The sequence below is a fragment of the Hemiscyllium ocellatum genome, chromosome 25, assembly GCF_020745735.1.
Source record: "Hemiscyllium ocellatum isolate sHemOce1 chromosome 25, sHemOce1.pat.X.cur, whole genome shotgun sequence".
NCBI classification, from domain to species: Eukaryota; Metazoa; Chordata; class Chondrichthyes; order Orectolobiformes; family Hemiscylliidae; genus Hemiscyllium; species Hemiscyllium ocellatum.
The window spans coordinates 2,408,955-2,424,288 of NC_083425.1; the positions used below are offsets into that span (position 1 = coordinate 2,408,955).

The 15,334-nt window shown below is 41.3% G+C and overlaps 1 protein-coding gene across 2 annotated transcripts in view; it reads right to left on the reverse strand.

Annotated features, from left to right (window-relative positions):
* Positions 1-3,116: 3,116 nt before the first annotated feature.
* The window catches only part of spag9b (sperm associated antigen 9b), a 285,882-nt gene continuing 273,664 nt past the window's right edge, over positions 3,117-15,334 (reverse strand). The window contains exons 27-30 of one of the 2 annotated variants that reach the window (XM_060844669.1): positions 12,258-12,296; positions 9,798-9,974; positions 6,150-6,278; positions 3,117-4,211 (exon numbers count right to left, since the gene is read on the reverse strand). In XM_060844669.1, coding sequence (XP_060700652.1) covers positions 4,096-4,211; positions 6,150-6,278; positions 9,798-9,974; positions 12,258-12,296 — 461 coding nt within the window. In that variant the 3' untranslated portion in view covers positions 3,117-4,095. The remainder of the gene's footprint in view (positions 4,212-6,149; positions 6,279-9,797; positions 9,975-12,257; positions 12,297-15,334) is intronic. The other variant, XM_060844670.1, reaches the window with a different exon arrangement.

Genomic DNA, 15,334 nt, shown 5'->3' on the forward strand with positions numbered 1-15,334 from the left:
GCAAGGGCAAGTAAATTGACTTAAGGTACGGACCAACCATGATTTAATTGAGTGGTGGAGCAAACAAAAAAGTTTGAATGATTTGAAGGCAGTGAATTGATACAAAGTAAGATCCCACAAACAGCAAAGAAGAGAAAGAGCAGTCAATCTGCTTTCTTGTAATGTTAGTTGAGGGAGGATAGTTAGTTAGTCGAACAGAGCTCTCCCCACTGACCTTTGAACAGTGATACAGAACCTTTAACACCAACCTGAGCAGTAAAACAGTCTTGATTTAACATCTCATTCTAATATACATCATCTGTGGATAACAGGTGTTGCTGCATTAAATGTGGAATGTTTATGGTTAGGATGAAGATCCCTCAATTCCTTGTTTCCAGGAATTCCTTCGATCCAAGAACAAACTAAACCTTTGAGGCTGCTCTTTCAGTACAGGTGTTATGAACCATCCCTCTTATTACAGAGGAACTTTGATTATCCTAATACGAAAATTTCCAAATTTTGGATTATCCAAAGAAGATCTCAAGAGCCTAATAGAAACATTACATCAAAGAGGTGTTAGGAACACTGAACGCGTCTTTTGTTTACAATGATTAAAAGTGAATATGGCTTACTGAAATGCCGCAGAGAACAGTCCTGGACATTGATGGGAACCCTGGCACCATTTCCAAATGACTGACCTCTTGCCTGCTCTCTCCCCCCATACTTTCCCTAGAGTTCTACACAGGGGTATACCCTAAACCCTCCCCCCACTTCCCCAGATAATCTCTCCAACATTGTCCTGTACAGGGCAGAGTGGGAATTTACCAAAACGATGTGTGCGCACGCACGCTATTTTGAGACTCACCCACCGAAGGCAGCAGCAGTCTTGCTGTTGGTGTCCGGTCTGGCTGCCATATCCATTGCGGGGCAGGGGGGTGTTGCGTGGGGTGGGGTGAGGGCAGGGGCAGGGGCGGGACGGGAGTGGTGTTGCGAAGTGTGCTACTGCCTAGTCTCCTGAACGGGGAGCAGGCATAGCAAGTGCTCACTCTGTCAATCCCATTGAAGCGAAGCAGTGGCAGGAAGAGGCTTCAGCAATGCTGCAGGTCTTTTACACACAACCGTGTGTCTGCTCAGAAACAAACCCTGAGACAGAAACAGGGAGCATGGCAGACAGAGAGAGGAAAAAGGAAACTTTAGAAAACTCTGAGCCACAGGAGGAGAGGTATTTAATCAGTTAACCGAATAATCAATTATCCAAATAAAATACTGCCCGCCCACTTCATTCGGATAATTGAGATTCCTCTGTAATGTGATACAGGAACCTCAAATGATACAAACTCAGTGGATGGAGGGCAACAGATACCTCACATTCCTTGTAGAACACCACCACATTGTGGTCAGACATTAACACTGCAACTCAGATTAATGGTTAATCAGCAATATTTTCCAGAAAAGCATTAGGGAGGTTAAACATGTGCACATTGACTAACTCTCTGCTGTACCTATCCCTGGGAGTGTTTGATTCTGTTACTATGTACACTGAAATCTTTTCTATTGGATGCATTTGATGTGCATTATATTAAAAATAAAGTGCAACTCTCCAAGTGGGCTCGTTTTGAAATGATAAAATTGACAATGTTATAATAAACACACCTTAGCACCCTTCTTTCATTTGGAATCATAGATATATCAGAGTACAGGATATCTGAAGATATTCTGATGATACTCTGCAAAGAGAATGTTTAGACTTATTCAGATTCCAGCATCATTGGCTAATACAGCTATTACTTAGCACGAAAAGGACAAATTGCAATGAAACAGAGCTAGTTTTCAGGGCTTCATTATTTCATCCAACTGTAAATGACCTATTCTGTATTTTGTTTTTGTATTAATTAGACAGCAATAATTACTTGTGGAAAACCTTAATCTTTGAAAGCAAGGAAATATATAAAAAGGAAGAACAAATGAATTTGTTATTATGTAGAACATCTCAGTGTTCTGAAGTTAATTTTATGAGTAAAAGCAGCAGCCATTTTGCGAACAGCAGAAATGTGGGATTTAGATTAGGGGTAAACCATTCTCAGCCAATTCTGAGATTCAGTAGATGATTTGGCTATTGTCTCAACTTTCCTGTCCGCCCCCAAACAGAATGCAAAAACCCAACCTGCAATGAGACAATTGCCCAGTCAGCCTGTTTTTGATGATGTTGGCGTCAGGAGAATTTCTTGGTCTTCTTTCAATTGTGCTATTGGACCGTTAACACTTGAGGCTCAGTTTAACATCTAAAGGACAGAAATTTTGATAGTGTAAAAGGAGTACGCTGCACTGAGATGGAAAAATGTTCAAATCCATGGATCTGGGCTTCAAACTTGCAGTTCAGAGGTGAGCATGTTAACATCAGACACCAGTAGGCACTCCATGCCAACCAAGCTGATTAAACTTTCTACTTCAGTAAAATCAATCATGGCACGCCTTCTCAGCTTAGATTATCTTAAATCTGGAAGTATTCTGAAACTGTGTCCCGACAATGTGTTTTAAGACTCAAATTTATATTGCACTTCTCCAAGAGACATACTCCTGACTTGAAGCAGAGTGCACTATTGACTGATTCATGACAACACTGCATTTCTGTTGCCTGTCAATGTTGAAATCTGGAGTCAACCCGGCAGCGCTGAAGACTGAGGGCAGAATAAAACAAACGCACCTTCCTTGCACCTACATTAGCCACAAAAATTACCTTCATTCTAGCACTCTGAGCTGGGTTTGAACCTAACAATTATGCACAATATTCTAATCCATTCCAAATTCTGTAACTAATACAAGGAAAGGAGGGAATACATGCCAACACTGAATTTCAAAACAGGAGCATTTCAAAGGACTTGCTTTTGAATGGTTGTGGGAGGAGATTTTGTGCCAGGATGCTGGTCTCAAGGTAAAACAAATCACCGACTTGATTGTTAACATGTAAGAAATAATTGCCATAAACCTGACTGAATAAAAATAAAATCCAATTTATTCAGTCATTGCAAGTCAAGGAACCCAATATGAATCCAAATCCAAATCTCCATTTTAACACAGGTCCCACATTACACAAATTCATTCAGAGCCAAAGAAACACAACCAAGAAAACAGCAGCCTTCTTTGATATACATATATATATTTTTCTTGTACAAAGTTACATTCTGAACCACAAAGGTTCATTAATAATAGGTAATAAATACTGAAATGGCTACACTGGAATATGAGCTATTGAGCTCACCATAATGAAGCCTTGGGTTTCAACAGAGAGCAATTCAACGCCGGAGCATTCAGTTTTCAAATTACAGAGCAATTAAAATACAAGATAAAGTGTCTAAAGAGGTCAACTTACAAAAAAAAATACAGACCATAAAATTTGTATTTTTTTTAAAATATGCTTAGAGAGACAAATGTTTCTTTCTCAACAAAATTGTCAATATAATGAAAGCATTTCTGTTAGAGAAAAGAAGACATTTTAGTAGTGTGTATAAAATGATTCTGAGGTGCAGCACAGGTTGTTAACTTTCCCTGTCAAGTGTGTCCAGAGTTTTCTACAATAAATTGCAAGGAAGAAAACTGACCTGAACTGGATGATATTCCTCTAAACACCAGAAGGCTCTAAAACAAGACTGACTGATTGACTGGCTCTCTTTCTCTCTCTATTAATCATTTGACATGAGTGCTACTCCGGGTTAATATCCTTTGGTAACCGTGATAACACCCACACAGAAATAAATAGCTTTCTTTATAATCATTGCAAATACAAATTAGTTCTTTAGAATAGTGTTAGCAAAATAACCCTTAAGAACTAACACCTGTTGTTTTACTAAGGCAGCCTATGTTCATTGAAGTGAAGTGACTATGCTCAGCAAGCGCTGTCTTTTAACAGTAGGAAGACCCTGTAGAAAGGACAAGGACAGAGAACAGCTCAGAGATACTTACTGCCTGCTCTCTTAACTTCACCATGCAAACTGAGGAACCATGGTGAAGAACTGCTCAAACACAATGCGGTGAAGAAATTGAAACAAAAATAAACCAAATTAAAACAACATGCAAGGTTTTCATGTACACAGTCATTCTGTCATAAAGTTGTGCCATTCAGTCATCGTTGAACATGACTTGCCACACGATTAAGTGACTTCTCTCTGCTTTGGCCAGTGAAGGCTGAATCTGTAACGTCTCCCTGAGCTCCTCCGTTTCTTCACTCTCATCACCTGAAGGGAACATCAAATTTCAAACAACTCTTGCTATAATCCACAAGGATAGTCAGAAGATATCAAAGCACTGTAACACACAGAAGCCAGCCTACTGGCTCATTTTGCCTTTGAAAAAAAAATCATTAGTGCCACCTCACCCTCCCAGCTCTTTCCCAAAATCACTGTGAGCTTTGTTCCTTCACATACTAATCCAACTTACTTTAAAGTATTAATTTTGCATCTATTGCCATCATTCTGGATGGTGCTTTCCATATCAGAAACACTTGCTGCATACCTCTCATTGCTTTTTGTTATAAATATTAATCAGGAACCCATCTGAAGTGCAGTCACTCAAACTCCTGAGGAGCATGGTGAACACCTAGGAAGACAATAGCCCACTCACCAAAAGAACTCGAGAACACAGTTTCGATTGCCTGAGCTGTTTACTATATCACACTGGACAAAAGTGGTGGGGTTTACATAAAACACACAGCATAGAAACAGGCCATTTGGCCCAATTAGTGTATGCTGGTACTTATGCTCTTGAAAGGCTCTGCCAAATTGATACTTTACAACCAGACAGAAGGAATTCACAATCAGTCCATGGGAAAACAGTGGAGACATTTGTGCAGTGCTGCCTATCAATACAACACAGAGTAGCAGGTCAGGCTCAGCATAGACAAGGAAGAAATGATCAGCCTGAACAATTCGTCTTTCCATAGATATCTACAGTATCTCAGTCTATTTTTGAAAATCAAGTGATAATTACAAACATACTAATTAATAGTAGACTGTTTAGCCTCTCTAGTCTCCTCCACCATGCAATGAACCCTGATTGAAGCCTCAACTCCACATTTCTGCCTATCCCTAATTAACCATGGATTCCTCATTAGTTAAGCATCTATAGACTTTTGCCTTGAAGGTATATAAAGATCCTACCTTCATCACACACTGGGGAACAGAATTCCAAAGACACACATGCCTCTGTGATAAAATTCTCATCATTTCCATCTTAAAGCAGGACAACACTAATTTCTGAATTGTGTTGCATAGTTCTAGTTTATTCCTCAAGAGGAAACATATTTGAGCATCTTCACTGTCAAGTTCCACATGGTCCTTGCACTTTTTAAAGTTAACTTTAATGTCCAATCATATTGCTTCTTGAAAAAATGCCAGCTTTTGTCTCCATTCCCTTGTTGAAAGGCCATGCAAGGTAGGAATCAAAGAGTGTCTTTCCTAACATCAGTTCGGAGTCAGATTTTCATTAGTTGCAGCTTTAAAACAATGTTCCAGAGTCAACCTTCAGTCTCTTCAGTATTTTAGATTTCTCCACTGTCCCCCTCAGACTTCACACTGCACTTTGTAAGCAAAAGGTTCCTTTCATTTCACTCCTAGCTGAGAGGTCTTTTTCTAACTATTTCTAAACTCAGTCCCTGATGTAGAATTCAGGTCAACGAGCACTCTTTACATCACATGGGGTTTGGATATTTGCCTTGAGAGTTTGTAACCAGGTACATGCTGCCAGAGAAACATACAACTTCAATAGGAGAGTCTCAGAACTAACAGAATGCAAGGCTGTAATTCATCTGCTGGGCTGTTCATCAATATTCTTCTATTGGTAGCCTGTTCTTTTCATGTGTAGCATTGCCATGGATACGAAACTCAGTTTGTGCAGCAGGCTCTTCATTCAGATCCACCACCCTGGTAGTCAACTGAAGTAAGTCCCACATACTATTGTCATGAGATGTGATGGAGACCTGCATTCACACTCAGCAACTTCCCTTTCCTCAGCCAGGGAAAAAGAATATAGAATGGAAAATTAAAGAGAACTCCTCTGTTTCAGTGCAATACAGGAGAAGAATGGATGGGTCAAAAATGTAAGGAAACTCCTAAAACATGGTACAGTTCCCTTAATGAAGCTTATATTCACAAGCAGTAAACAAGAAATATCCTCACCCATTCTGAAGTCAATGTAGCCCTCACCACCGCTCATAACCAGCACTGATCTCACTGACTGCTGGCTGGACCCATCAGGTGCAGAAGCTCCTAATTTTTCAAATGAGTGCTCGTCACCAAATGGCATACCTAGGGAATAACCGAACATTAAAAAAAAAATTAAAATACTTTAACCAGCAAAGATCATTTTACTTTTCAGTAACACATTCATCCTGTAGTTTCCTTTTTAACATCATAACCACCAGCTGAAAGACAGTGGCAACCTGTACTGTAGCTCAGTCCTGGCTGACTGATTACAGAGGGGTCTCATCAGAAATATCACCCTTGAGAGATTGAGTACTTTGCTGTAACAAGGTACATAACATGCACACACCCAGAAGCTGAGTTCAAGGACTGTGGAAGGTTTATATTAGGACTGGAGTTAGAGCACAGACCCTCTAAGCAGGAAATTCCCAACTTCAAACAACAATGGACTAACTCCATTAAACAAACAATGTGGTCATATTTCACTCGCAATTTCAGTAGAAATCTAGTCAATTTGCAAAAGCAGAGATTAAAAATTGCCTTCCATCCTCCTGTTCTGTGATACATCTTGAATCAAAATATTCTGAGCTGGGGAAGAAAGTTCATGAGTGACTTTCGGCTGGAATTTTGGGAAGTGGGAAAGAATGAATTATTAGATGTAGCTAATACAATACATAAACTTGACTCAATAACTTTGAAGCCACGGCCATATGAAATAGGAACAGGAGGTGGCTGTTTGCCCCTTGAGCTTTCATCAGAATCATGGCTGATGACACTCCTCTCCTTCACTTTCCTGCTCTTTTCCTGTAACCCTCAATTCCTGCATGATCAAGAATTAATCTATCTCAGTTTTAAATACACACAAAAGCTGCCCCCAGTGAGTTCCAAAGACACTCAACCCTCAGAGAACTCAAGTGATTAGAGTCTGTAAATCTTGTCAAATACCTCATGGAAGTCCAAATAAACACATCTACTAGTTTCTCTGTCATGAAGCCATACTGACTCTGCTTGATGAGATTATGATTTTCCAAATGTTCTGCTGTTACTTCCTTAATAATTGATTCCAGTATTTTTCCAAACAATTGAAATAAGATTAATCAACAATAGTTACCTCCTTTCTGCCTCCCTCCCTTTCGGATAGAGATGTCACATTGGCAATCTTCTACTTTTCCAGAAAATTTCAACCAATGCATTCAATATCTCTGTAGCTACTTCGGCCAGCCTGCAGGCCAGGGAACTCATGTGCATTTAGCACTGTTAGTTTGTCTAATACTACTTCTCTAGTGATGGCGATTCCTCCCTTGTATTCTTTAGTATTAATGGGATGTTTGAAGGACTTCCATAATGAAGTTAGCTTGGTTCAGTTGCGAGCGTAATCGTTATACCCATTCCAGAACATAAGCACAAAACTTGGAATGAGAGTTATGAATTGTTGGAGGTGCAGTTTTTCAGATTGACATCAAACCAATGCTCAACCTGACTGCATCCACTAATGCTAATGAAACTAAAAGTCTCATGAAATTGTTACGACTTTGTCAGGAGGAATGTGCTAATAATCCAACCAGGTCAGGCAGCATCCGAGAAGCAGGAAAATCAACTTTTCGGGTCGGAGCCCGCCATTTCTGATGAAGGGCTCCGGTGCAAAACATCGATTCTCCTGCTCTTCGGATGCTGCCTGACCTGCTGTGCCTTTCCAGCAGCATACTCTCAACTCTGATCTCCAGCATCTGCAGACCTCATTGTCTCCTAGTTAATAATCCAACCACACTACTCCACTAGCCATGCTGAAAATGTAAATATTTAACAATCACCAAAATGGACAATTTATTTCTCTTCCATACCACTATTCAGAATAGGAGAAAGTGAGGACTGCAGATGCTGGAGGCCAGAACTGAAAACGTGTTGCTGGAAAAGCGCAGGTCAGGCAGCATCCAAGGAGCAGGAGAATCGACGTTTCGGGCATGAGCCCTTCTTCAGGAATGAGTAAAATGTGCCAAGCAGGCTAAGATAAAAGGTAGGGAGGAGGGACTTGGGGGAGGGGCATTGGAAATACGATAGGTCCCCTATCCAACGCCCCTCCCCCAAGTCCCTCCTCCCTACCTTTTATGTTAGCCTGCTTGGCACACTTTCCTCATTCCTGAAGAAGGGCTCATGCCTGAAACATTGATTCTCCTGTTCCTTGGATGCTGCCTGACCTGCTGTGCTTTTCCAGCAACACATTTTCAGCACTATTCAGAATAAAAGAGATGCCCATCAGCCTTCTTGCATGAACTCAAAAATAACTTATTAATCATAAGCAAGACTTATTCTTTTAAAAAAAAGTGACAAAAATGGTTAATAACTAAAGTACTATTAAGGAATAAGCTATACTCCTTAATACTAAACACACACATTTGTAACTCTGTAGGTGTAGATGGATTTGAAAAAGTAGGCAAAAAAGAAGTAACAGCCATCAGTCAATGGTCTGAATTCCAAAGATGTAACTGATTGACTTCGCACAATTTCTTCCATTTCCTGTCATTGTGATCAGGATATCATTGTCATTGATAGTCACAGAAGGATGGAAGATCCTCTGGCGAGATTTCAGATTTAGACAAGAAACAGTAAATAGCCTTAATATTTGAACATTATTAGGATTCACAAGTATTTCACAGAGTGTTTTTAGCTAGCTTTAGTTTTGTCTCTTACTTTCAGAGAGAGAGAGTGAGAGCGCGAGAGAGAGCGAAAGAGCGAGAGAGAGCGAAAGAGCGAGAGCGAAAGAGCGAGAGCGCGCGAGAGCGCGCGAGAGCGCGCGAGAGCGAGAGAGCGAGAGCGCGAGAGAGCGAGAGAGCGAGAGAGTTCTACCTTTCCCTGCAAGCTTCTCCAACTTTTCCTGTTTAGGTCTGTGAAAAAGCACAGTAACTTCAGTGAAGAGATGGTTGCTAGACAATGAACCGCACAAATCCCAGGGCTTCTCTCCGTCTGTTTGTCCAGCATCTAGGGGCCATATCATCCATCTTTCATTTCCCTTAAACACATTATTTGACGCCCTTTCCCAAAATCATTTGCATTTCCAATAAACAGCAGATAATCCATTGTTCTTTTAGAAATTAAAGGTCAAAAGATCAAAGATAAACTCTTCAAATGTTTTTCACAGTACACCAAAATATATGTATCCCTAACAATACTCTTCAAAACAAATGCATGTTCTGGCCATCATTCCTCCATCAATCAACATTAAGCAAAATATACAACAATAACTATTGAATCAGTGAGATGTTGCTGTGTACCGTGAGTTGTTTGTTTTCAAAACAGTGATTGTGCTTCAAACCAATTCAATTTACCTAAATATTAAATATATTCAGAAAACATGCATAATTTTACCAAAGTCAGCATTTATTGGTCAGGCTTTTGCAATTTTGGTCTAATCACAAATTGGATGATATCTCTAACTTGCAAAGCAGTTAGTCACGTTCTGCAGATTCGTAAGAAAAGTCTTCTTTTTAACGAAGTGAGGTTTATTTCATAAACAGATTACACCTGCCTATCACAATATCCCTGAGTGTAATTCACGCCAGAGATTCAATAAAAAATCTGGTTTCCAGTTTCCACAATGAGGGTGAAGGCTGCCCTAAAATTGCTCACCTGGAACTGCCACAAAGAATTTTACAGCATCCCGGTGTCCATGGAAACACAGCTGAGCATGTGCCATAGAGCAGTAAGGTATAAATGTGCCAGGGGTGATCTTGTCACTATTTTCATCTCCGTAGACACGGATGACATTTCCAGGACGGTTTCCAGATCCCTCTGAAGCTTTATTGGCTGGGGAAGGAAAAGAGAAAGCAGTAATTGACAATGGGGCTAGTGGAAAACAGACAAGATTTCTGGGAAAATAATTATTACATGTATTTTAAAAAAAACAGCCACTAGCATGGAGGCATTGGCTGAAGCTTAAGCAAAATGAAGAAGTGTTAAATTAAAAACAGCTACTTTATGAAGAAAGTGCCAGTTCAAGAAAGATCTGGGGAAAAAACAAATCAGTAAAGCATGCTTGGTTTTGTCTATGGTAGGAGGACATTGGTAATGGAGTATGCTTAATGCCAAGCTACCTCTTCTCTCCTGTCAATGAAAACTCTGAAGATACTGGACTTCAAACATTGAGAAAATTACATTTATTGCATTATATACAGCAAATGTGACTGGATTCAGACCATAGGATTTAATTGGGGCAGGAGAAAAACTTTACAAAAATGCATGGTAACATTTTCTTCTTTAAACTGTTCTCTAATTTTACTTTTGTAGAAACTTTATGCAAATTGAAGTTTTAAATTTTTAGTCAACTCCATGCAGAGTGGTCAACTGTCTTGGAGTCTGTGGGCAGGTTAGCTTCAATGTGGTCTCTGAGGATGTTATAATGACCAGTTGTATTACACCTCTACTAGTTTCCTGTCCCAGCTGTAAGTACTAGCCTATAGATTATTGGTACCTTCTCTTGAACAACAAACTCACGAAGTGTGAATACAACAGCCAAAGTCTCCCTGTATAAACTGATCTACGAAGCTTCAATCCATTAATTGGTTAACCTGTATGAAATATGCAAAGTTTTACAGCATTAACTCTAATCCTGATCCTGATGATAGTGTTGCACAGAAGACTCAGTGTTCTGCCAGAATTCAACTTTAATCCAAGAAAATACAGAACAGTGTGTACAAGGAAAAGTATGCCTTTGCTAAGAAAGGAAACTTTTTTTGTGTAAATTAACTTAAAGTAAAGCTGCTTCCAAGAATTAGCCCACAGCTCAGGGAGCCAGTGCCTGCTGCATTAGGATGTTTTCTACATCTTTAGCTAGGCATTCCTGTAGTCCCTTCGCATCCCCTCCGATTACCACGCTGTGGATTCATTCAGCAACCCTGGGTGGCATGGTGGCACAGTAGTTAGCACTACTGCCTCACAGCACCAGAGACCCGGGGTCAATTCCCGCCTCAGGCAACTGTCTGTGTGGAGTTTGCACATTCTGCCCATGTCTGCGTAGGTTTTCTCCGGGTGCTACGATTTCCTCCCACAGTCCAAAACTGTGCAGGTTAGGTGAATTGGAGCTAAATTCCCATAGTGTTAGGTGCAGGGGAATGGGTCCGGATGGGTTGCGCTTTGGCGGGTCGATGTGGACTTGTTGGGCTGAAGGGCCTGTTTCCACACTGTAAGTAATCTAATCTAAAACCCTCTACCATGAACATATTAAAATTAAACTACACACCCTTCACTTCAAATACTTTCAAATAGTAAAAGTCTGTGATCATTACTGGATTCAGAACTAGGCCGTGGGCAGTGAATATTGAAGAATGGTGGACCACCTTAAGATTTCAATTATATTGACTCATTAAGAGCTATATAACTGTAGGAATTTAATTTCCAAATATGACACGATGACTATTTGAAATAAATTTTCAACACAGACACATTAGCACTTTAGATGAACACACACATGAGACACAGCTTCTAATTCAAGTAAACCTTTGCTAAGTTTAAAACAGTGCGCAAGTCTGACGCTATTCAAGCTGCAAGCACCCAACTTTAATTTAATTAATCACATAACTTAGGTTACATGGCCTCAATTAGATGAGAAGCTAATTTGATCTTTATTCCCAATAGATAAAACTAGCCCAAATCTTTCATAACTTTTAACACAATGAACTACATTCTTAACAAAAGGTTGAACATTAGATACATTCTCCATACCTATGCCACATGGGTGTTTTTTAAAATTAGTACATGGAACAGAATCATTACAGGTAAAGAAATAAAACACAGGCAGCGGTGTTTGCACAGCTTTGGTGAGAGGACATGGAAATGACAGCCCTCAAGACAAAATAAAAGGTTCCTCGGAGTTGAGGAACAGAACACTGAGTACGGAGCCTATTGTGATCATTCAGCAAACATACAAATTGCTGCAATGCAGTGACCAGCGCCAGGGTAACATTTAGACAAGAGAAAGAGAAATTAAAAAATAGAAGGGCAAACATTATAAATAAAAGGTGGATATAAACTGCCTTGATTGGCTAAAGCAGCCCAAAAGATAAAGATTCTGATGGTTAGATCTGCACTTACCCCTCAGACCCAGTAACCGTCCCTGGTGGAGAACTACAGCTACAGTGCGAAGAAGTGGCAAAGGGGGGATTGGACAAGTGTGACAGTAGAGGAAAAGGATTAATAAGAACTACCAGTTGTATCTCAAACCTGTAGTTTTCTTTTAAAATGTACAGACAAAGCTAGAACAAAACTTTTATATGTCATCATAAAATACCTCCAAAGCAGCTGGAATCATCATTCTTGGAAAGATAATGGGAGAAGGTGGTTCTTTACAATAACAATCTATCTGCATTGAAATTGCACTGTATGATACACGCCCCCTGACCAGGCTTTGTAAAAGCCCTGAATATAACTGGATATGCACAGAGTTAAGGCAGCACAGCACTAGTTCAACAGGCAACGTTGACAGTCTTTTTCAAACCTAAAGACCGTGGCTACTGTACAATCTTTACTGCTATGGGATGGCTACTCAGTTGATTTGGAAATGTAATACTGGCATTAAAACTTCAACCGTACTCAATTTTGTGGATACATTCTCAGGGTAAAAAGTTGGAAAAGAAGTGTATCCCCCTCCCATGTTTTTGAAATCGAACATCACTTCTTTGTGACACAAGTAAAAAGAAATGTTGGACATACTCAGCAGGTCTGGCAGCATCTGTGAAAGAAAAACAATTAAGCTGAATCAATATCCTTCAGAACACTGTACTTAGTAATGAAGCAATTTTTAAGTGAACAGAGAAAGAATGAAAGGGAAGGCCAGACAGAACTGAATTATAGAATTTACTGCATATAGGAAGGCTATTTGTCCCATCATATCTTTACTGGCTTGTCACAAGAGCAATTTATTTTTTCCAGTCTATTACTCTTTCCCTGAAAGCTTGTAATTTTTCTTTGGGTGCTTCTCCTATTGTCTTCTGAAACCACAACTGAGTCCACTTTCAGCACACTTTCTGCATTTTTGCAGAAATATTTGCCTAAAACAACATAAAATTTTAGGACATTATTTTCATGGCATCTTTTTAAAATTGCCAACCACTCTAAATCTGTACCCTAAGGTTCTGAATCCTTGCACCAGTTTCTCTAGCTAGTCTTTCATGATTTTGGCCATTTCTGTCAAAGCTTCTCAAAGCCTCCTTTTGTTGATGAGACATGATGCCTCAACCTTTAGTCTTTCTATATAACTGAAATCTCTCCTCCCTGGCAGCATGAATCTCTCTTGTACCCTCTCTAGCAGTGTTCCTTAAGTATGGTGTCTGGAACTGGTCACAATGCTCCAGTTGAGATTTATACAAATTTAAAATAGCTTCCTTGCGTTTAGATTCTTTGAGAAAGTGTGGACTGCAGATGATGGAGATCAAAGCTGAAAGATGTGTTGCTAGAAAAGTGCAGCAGCTCAGGCAGCATCCAAGGAGCAGGAGAATCAGTGTTTTGGGCATAAGCCCTTCTTCAGGAATGAGGAAGGTGTGCTAAACAGGCTAAGATAAAAGGTAGGGAGGAGGGACTTGGGGGAGGGGCGTTGGGAATGCGATCGGTGGAAGGAGGTTAAGGTGAGGGTGATAGGCCGGAGTGGGGGTGGGGGCGGAGAGGTCGGGAAGAAGATTGCAGGTCAAGAAGGCGGTGCTGAGTCCGAAGGTTGGGATTGAGATAAGGTGAGGGGAGGGAAATTGAGGAAGCTGGAGAAATCTGCATTCATCCCATGTGGTTGGAGGGTTCCTAGGCGGAAGATGTGGCGCTCTTCCTCCAGGCGTCATGTAGCCATGGTCTGGCGATGGAGGCGGCCAAGGACCTGCATGTTCTTGGTGGAGTGGGAGGGGGAGTTAAAGTGTTCAGCCACAGGGCGGTTGGGTTGGTTGGTGCGGGTGTCCCAAAGGTGTTCTCTGAAACGTCCCATAAGTAGGCGGCCTGTCTCCCCAGTGTAGAGGAGCCCACATTGGGTGCAGCGGATGCAGTAAATGGTGTGTGTGGAGGTGCAGGTGAATTTGTGACGGATATGGAAGGATCCCTTGGGGCCTTGGAGGGAAGTGATGGGGGAGGTATGGGCACAAGTTTTGTATTTCTTGCGATTGCAGGGGAAGGTGCCAGGAGTGGAGGTTGGGTTGTGGGGGGTGTGGACCTGACGAGGGAGTCGCCTTTCCGGAATGCTGATAGGGGAAGGGAGGGAAATATATCCTTGGTGGTGGGGTCTGTTTGGAGGTGGCGGAAATGACGAAGGAACCTCCAAATAGACCCCACCACCAAGAATATATTTACCTCCCCTACCCTCCGTCACAAATTCACCTGCACCTCCACACACATCAGTTACTGCATCCACTGCACCCTATGTGGCCTCCTCTACATTGGGCCGCCTACTTGTGGAATGTTTCAGAGACGCCCCATGGCTGAACACTTCAACTCCCCCTCCCACTCCGCCAAAGACATGCAGGTCCTTGGCCTCCTCCATCGCCAGACCATGGCAACACGACGCCTGGAGGAAGAGCGCCTCATCTTCTGCCTAGGAACCCTCCAACCACAAGGGATGAATGCAGATTTTTCCAGCTTCCTCATTTCCCCTCCCCCCACCTTGTCTCAGTCCCAACCCTCGAACTCAGCACCACCTTCCTAACCTGCAATCTTCTTCCCAACCTCTCCGCCCCCACCCCCTCTCCGGCCTATCAACCTCACTATAACCTCCTTCCACCTATCGCATTCCCAATGCCCCTCCCCCAAATCCCTCCTCCCTACCTTTTATCTTAGCCTGCTTGGCACACTCTCCTCATTCCTGAAGGGCTTATGCCCGAAACGTCGATTCTCCTGCTCCTTGGATGCTGCCTGACCTGTTGCGCTTTTCCAGCAACACATTTTTCAGTTTAGATTCTATGCCCTTATTGATAAAATGAAGGATGTCGGATGCTTTGTTAACCACTCTCAAATTATTAAAGGTCACAGGACAATTATGAATCTATACATGCAGGTTGTTCTGCTCCTGCTTTCCCCTTTAGAACTGTACTCAATTTTACATTGTCTCGCTGCTTCCTTTCCTCTCTAGACACTGCCACATATTGCTCAGTATTTCCAGCACTTCCTTTTTCTTTCAAATTTACAGCATCTACAGGACT